General features: G+C 52.4%; 1 protein-coding gene across 1 annotated transcript; it reads right to left on the bottom strand.

Moving 5' to 3' along the window:
- Positions 1 to 2,922: 2,922 nt before the first annotated feature.
- ERCC6L (ERCC excision repair 6 like, spindle assembly checkpoint helicase) lies at positions 2,923 to 6,572 on the bottom strand. Its single transcript, XM_009633790.2, has one exon. The coding sequence runs from the start codon at positions 6,561 to 6,563 to the stop codon at positions 3,006 to 3,008; it is 3,558 nt and encodes a 1,185-aa protein (XP_009632085.2). The 5' UTR covers positions 6,564 to 6,572; the 3' UTR covers positions 2,923 to 3,005.
- Positions 6,573 to 6,578: the final 6 nt, after the last annotated feature.

Here is a 6,578-nt window from a genome sequence, read left to right as displayed (position 1 = left end):
CAGGAACAGGCTGGCGCCCGGGGAGGGCAGAGCCCAAGCCTGCCGTGGCTTTAGCCGGCCAGCGCTTGCCGAGAGGCAGCCCCGTGTGGGGAGCTCTTCCTCTGTGTGCTGTCCTCAGTCCTGCCGGGACGGGGTCCCTCTCCCACGCTGACATCCCCCACGTCACCCACCCTCCCTGCTGACAAAGCCGCTGTGGCAGCGAGATTCTCAAAGCCTAACCCTGATGGTTCCTTCTTCCAGGGAGACTTGGGCTGGATGACCAGAGGCTCCATGGTGGGACCTTTCCAGGAGGCAGCGTTCGCCTTGCCCGTGAGCAGCATGGACAAGCCTGTGTATACAGACCCTCCTGTCAAAACAAAGTTTGGGTACCACATTATCATGGTGGAAGGCAGAAAATAAAATATGAATGGCCGTTACCCTGTTGACTGCTTGAATCCCGAGAGCTTCCCAGGCACGTTGGAGCAAGTCGGTCATAACCAGCAGCGTGCTTGGAGGCAGCCTGCCCTCGTGGCAGGGCGCACAGATTACAGCTGGCAGAGAACAGGGCCCTGCCTAGAGAGGTAAAGCGTCCCCTGGAAAAGGTGAGATAGGAGCTTTTCGCAGTTGTTGAGACCTGCTTTGTCTGGCAGGCCAGCCTCTCGCTTTTCCCGTTGCGGAGGCAATGGTCTGTCCACTGGGATAAGGAGCTCAGGCTTTTATCTGCAAATGTAAATGACCCAGAAGGGGAAAGAGGGGTTCCCCAGGGTCTCGATCTTGATCCCCATCCTTGCCAGTGAGGATGCAGACAGCTCCTATGCCACAGTTTCTGCTCCAGAGCTCAGGCTTGGACTGGGAGGACAGTCCCTTTGGTAGAGGGTGGGTGACACCCAGCTAGAGCCAGCGGTCACTGTCCCGGGCAGGCAGCTTGTTCCTGCGGTCACCCAGCAGAGGCGTGGGTCAGGCCAGGGCTGGGGGCACCCTGGCTGAGCCGCAGCGGGGCGGGGGGAGTCGGGGAAAGGAGTCGTCCTGCATACGGAGGTACCCGTACCTGAAGCTACATCTGACCCACTCCAGGCTGGGGCAAGAAATGGTGCAACTTAGGCTTGAGTGAGAGAAAAGCCACTAAACGCTTGCTTGTGGCTTCCTGCGAGGTGTGTGCGTCCTCGTCCTTCTGGTAAAGCTACCTGAAGGACAGGATGATCGATGCAAATGAGACGGCTCATTACATCTCCTCCCTCTTGGGTCTCGGCAGTAAATACCCCAGCGCAGCCATCCCCGTCCTGCGGAAAGCCAGCGCTCCAGCTGGGCACATCTCTAGCAACAGACCCTGGCTTTGTTTGCAGGTGAGCATCGGGCAGTGTCAGAGGGCTCCGAGACGGGGAGGAAACATCCAGGAGAACAAAAGGCCTTTCCCAGGATGGTGTACAAGGAAGAGGTGAGACCAAAACTAGGGCAGGTCTTTCCCCTCCCTCCCTTTTGGGGTGTTTGTTTTGGTAAGAGAATGGAAAGCTCAGAGAGGCCAAGCCTCAGTTCATTAATATTTTGTTGTCAAAGGCAGCCAGGCCTTTCTGCAGCACAAGAGCAGATGTGGCCTCATTTAAGGAACGTTCTATTAATAAACTGCTTGTTTCCAGGCTACCAGAGCTTTGTTCTACCTATTAGCAAGAGCATGTTGGCACGTCTCCTGTACCAACAGGATTGTTGTCCTGGTACACAGGAGGCAAATCCAGCACACTGCTTTCTTCTCCAAAAACGGCAAAGCTCAGCAAGGTGTGACAGCATCCCTTGCTTTCACACTGTAACGGAGGAGGCAAACTTGCTGGTGCTAAACACGCACGTAGCATGAGGAAGCGTCAAAATCCGCTGCTGTACTGTCACAAGGAAAGACCGCACGGAAGATGGTCGTAGTGACGAACGTACCCCAGCCAGGTTTATCTCAGTGTGGTGGCAGAGGGACGACTTGGGTAAGCAGAGCCCTGCCAGAACAAGGTTCTTTGATTTTGAGCTTCCACGGGTCCAAACTACGACCCCACTTCAGTGTCATTGTGCTTACAGAGGGAAATATTTCATCTACCATGGGTAAACCGTATGTGGGAGAAGGGTTAGAGGGCTCGCTTACCAGAGGAAAAGCAGCTCAGAACTTCAAAACCAGTATTTCCCCCCTCCTGCTGCCTTTGTGCAAGAGCAGGCCTTGCCTGTAAAGATGGGGGAGTGGGGTGGCCACACGAGGTCAGATTAGACACCCCTTTGAAGTCCCTGACTCCTCCAGCAATACCAAAAGGCTGGAGGTGATCAGCGCCTTGCAGCAGTCAAGATCTAATTGCTGTTCCAGTCCTTACACACATACACCCACACACCCCCCCCCCCCAAAGCAACTGCAGTCTGGCAGGGATTTGGGCAGTGGGGTTTCTGCAGCACCACGCCTGGTGTTGGACCCAGCCCCAGGCGGATGGTGTACTGGCCTCCATTGCTTGGAGGATTTATAGCAGCAACCAACCTTTTTTCCCCCCCTCCTCCTCCACAGCAAATACCTTCTCAGGCCAATTAAAACCAGGCTGCAGTAGCTCTGGTCTCTCCTTTGCACCCACACCCGGCTCGCCCAAAGGGCGGGTGACATTGAGGCAGACTGGCTTCTGCCAAGCCAAGGAGGGAGGTCCTGCAGCAGTGGAACAGCACCCTCAGGAGAGAGGCAGTGACAGTGTCTGAGGAGCAGAAAGATGAAGCCAGGACTGCAAGCTTGGAGGGAGGTTTAGATATAAAGACAACAACTTCTTTTATTAAATAATCAGACAGGAACGTGAACTGTTTTCATCTTTGTGAACAAAGTCCATGGTGAAGACCCTTCCTCAGCACCCAACGACTAGAGTCTTAGACTGCTCCCTCATGCAGGAGGAGATGCTGGATGTGTTCCGTCACCACGGCAGAAGTGCTTACTGCAGCCATCGGTTAACCCACCCAACCAGAGTGATGTAGTTCAGACCAACGTTCAATCGGAAGAAGGCGTACTTAATAAAGGTATACACGTTTCACTTCTGAGCTAGCTGTCTGTACAAGTTCAGAGTCATCAGCATAACTTCCGGATCTCCACTTCTTATGTCAAGAGCTTGCAGGAAACAGTTCAATGCCTCCTGTGGTTTTCCGTTATCCATAAGTTTCTTCCCGCTGTGTACCAAGGTATTGTAATCGCCTGCGGCAGGAGAGCAGCTCTGAGCAGGCTCTCTATCGGAGACGCTTTCCCGGGTGAAGTAGTCTATCTGTTCCCCTGACTGAAGCTCAGCATCGCCAGTGGATTCCTCCTGAGGTGACTCCGTCTCCTCTGTGTCAGACTGCTCGGAGGGCATACTGTCTAGGTGGAAGGATTCCTCAGTTGTATCGAGTGTTTCTCCAGCAGGTTCTTCTTCAGGCTTGGCAGATTCCCCACTAAACTCTTCAGCTTCTTCTTCCACAAGGTTCTCTTGCTCCTCATCACCATCATCTTCATCGGTGGTTCCCATGATTTCTTCAATGTCCTCAACCTCATCTACCACCCTGTTGATTAGGGATCGCCTGGAAGCAGTAGACCTGTTACTGCTGTTTGTTAGCTGGGGAGAAAAGATGACTTTTGCTATACCTCTGTCACATTTAGGGGTGGAAGAACTAATTCCCTCCCGAAATTGATGCAGAGGGCTGCTCAAGGGAGAGGGCCTTTTTTCAGACTGGTTTTCCTCCAAGATGATAACAGAACAGTCTTCATCCTCGCTGTCTGAGACAATTCTTTTTAAGCATTTCTTTCTACCAAAAATAAAGTCACCACTGCTTTCCTCTGATGCTTCGCTCCCTTGCGGGGAGCCATTTGGCTTTTCCTCACTTAACAAAGTGTTTCTTGGAGACTTGTAAAAACTTTCTGCTTTTAGTTGGAAGCCCTCCTTCTCTGGGTGCTCCAGTGATCTTCCCTCATTTGAGGCATCTTTACTTCCATCTTCAGACTCTTCCAAGACCAGATTGAAGTCAACTTCATCCTGGAGAGAAGGCACAGACGTTCCCTCCAAGCTGGTTTCCAGCACATGAGACTTCTGGAGCCCGGCATGGATTTCTAGCATAGTGTTTGATGAACTCGACACTGCGGCGGCCAAACCTAGCTCAGGAATGTCATTCTTGCCTGTCCCCAAGGCAGCATGCGGGTCAAGCACCCGATCTGACATTTCTGCATCTCTTAACCTCTTGGGATCGTCAGCCATACTAGACTCGTTAGACGAATGCCCAGACAGGCCGTTCCCTGCCTCAGTCAGGCTGTCTGCATTTACATGGGAACGCCATTTCTGTCCGAGACTCCGGCTCGCCTCATCAGGTAGAAGAAGTCCAGGTGATGATGGTACAGTGCTTGATTCAAGATTTTGCTCAGATTCTTGTGTATCAGATCGTTTCTCTGCCTTGCTGGTTTTAAGCAGCTCTGCGTCCGTACTGGACACATCTTGTGCCAGCTTCTCTTCATCCAAGTCATCAATAGTCAGAGTTGTCATTTTGGAGCTGACATTAAGAACCTGGACCTCCTCGTCCTCTGTAAGATCAGTAACTTGGTCATTTTCGTCTTTATCAGCTGCTGGTGCTGGAACAAAGTGATTTATGTTGTTCAACGCTGGAGACCGCTTCCTGGGCTCGGAAACCAGTTCTGGTGGTCTTTGCCACATCTCTTCACAAGCATTTCTGATCCCCTCCATCCTCTGGTCCCTAAGCTGAGACTCTAACTGAACTAGCTCGTGGGCTTTCTGCACCCTCCGCTGAATGTACTGATGGGCTTCCTCACTCTCAACCTGCTCCTCGTGAGCCATTTCCCTCGTGTATATCAAGTCGTGATCAGAAATGCCAAACATCTCCAGAGAGTGCAAGTAAGCAATGTGTTCATCCAGCTGCAGGTCAGTCTTCCTTTGGGTGGCGTGCAGAGACTGCAGCTGGATCTGAGTCGCAGATGTTCGAGTATCTTCTAATGTGAAAAGCTCCCTTAGTTCCTGTTTGGAGAAATACCTGAACGGGTTCTTTTTGTCACCGGTAGTCTGTCTTATTAAGGAATCCTTAAACACTTGCCGCCTGTATATTTTCTCCTCCACTGTACCACAGGTAATCAGTCTATAGATTACTACGTTCTCTTTTTGCCCAATCCTGTAAGCCCTGTCTACAGCCTGAGCATCTGTGGCTGGATTCCAGCTGGGATCAAAGATCACCACTCGGCTGGCTGCTGTTAAGGTGATACCAACGCCACCAACTTGGGTGGTGAGCAGGAAGACTGAGTAGCCCTTGTTAGTCTGAAAGGCGTTAATGCGCTTCTCCCGCTCCGTTAGGTGGGTGACCGTTCCGTCAATACGCATGATCTTGAATCGTCTGTGAGACAAGACGTGCTCTATGATATCCAGCATCTTCCTCGACTGCGAGAACACCAGGGTTCTGTGTCCTTCTTCTCGCAGTCTTTCTAGAAGTCCTACGAGGAACAGCATTTTCCCTGACTCCTGAATCAGGGTCTCCTCGGAGAGGTGATCTATTTTATTAGCGCCTGAAAGCGTTCCTGCTTCGCTGCTGTGATCGTGCTCAGAGCACTCCTGCTCCTCCAAGCCCAGCTGGATGCACGCTCTTGCAGACAGAAGTCTGGGGTGGTCACACAGCTTCTTCAAGACGGTCAGCTCAGCCAAAGGCGACCGGGTTGTCATCAGCACTTCTTTCACGTGATCCAGGGAGAGAAAGTTCCTGTAGATTTCTTCCTGCACCGGTGCCAAGTACACCCACACCACAAAGTCATTTTTCCTAGTGAGAGATGGCATGACAGGAACACTGTTCTCGCCTGGATCCGCAGGAAGAGGAGCACCTGGTTTGTCAGCGCGATGGTTGTTGATATCTTCTTTGGTTCTTCTGAGGAAATAAGGCTTTATAATTGTCATCAGATTCTCAGATATCTTTAGCCCCAGTGCTTTCTCACCTGGAGTTGCATCCTTCTCCCTTGCCCTAGTAATAGGATTCTCATATTCCATTTTAAAAGTTTTGGCCGTTCCCAGGAGAGAGCCTTGGCACGCAAAGTCAAACAGAGACCACATTTCCCGCAGGTTGTTCTGCACTGGGGTGCCCGTGAGGAGGAGGCGATGCTTTGCAGGAATCGCGTACACACACTTGGTTGTTTTGTTAGACGGGCACTTGATTTTATGCGCTTCGTCGAGAATGACATAGTCCCAGACAAACTCCTGCTCGTAGCTGCTGGCAAGCTGCTTCCAGTTGTTAATGAGCATCTGGTAGCTCGTGATGACGATGCCGTTCCTCCTCTGGACCCTCTCCAGGTTCCTGGTGCGCTCCATCTTGCTGGTGCCGTGGAATTCCTTGACGCGCAGGCCGGGGGTCCAGCGAGCGAACTCCGCCAGCCAGCTGCTGACCAGGGTGGTGGGCATGATGAGCAGGACGTGCCGGATGAGCTCGGCGTCGAACATGCCCGAGAGGAAGGCGATGATCTGGATGGTCTTACCCAGGCCCATGTCGTCTGCCAGGATGCCGCCAGGCCTGCCCTCCCGGTACAGGCGGTACAGGAAGGCAACGCCTTCCCGCTGGTGCTGGAAGAGCTTCTCGTGCATCTCCCCGTAGATCAG

The sequence above is a fragment of the Egretta garzetta genome, unplaced genomic scaffold (genome assembly GCF_000687185.1).
Source record: "Egretta garzetta isolate BGI_Z169 unplaced genomic scaffold, ASM68718v1 scaffold1652, whole genome shotgun sequence".
Lineage (NCBI taxonomy): Eukaryota > Metazoa > Chordata > Aves > Pelecaniformes > Ardeidae > Egretta > Egretta garzetta.
The sequence above is the reverse complement of the archived record's forward strand: the minus strand, read 5'-3'. Positions and strand labels throughout refer to the sequence as shown.

Excerpts from the sequence above, each read along its gene's own strand:
- ERCC6L (XM_009633790.2), bottom strand. The coding sequence starts at position 6,563 with ATGCACGAGAAGCTCTTCCAGCACCAGCGGGAAGGCGTTGCCTTCCTG.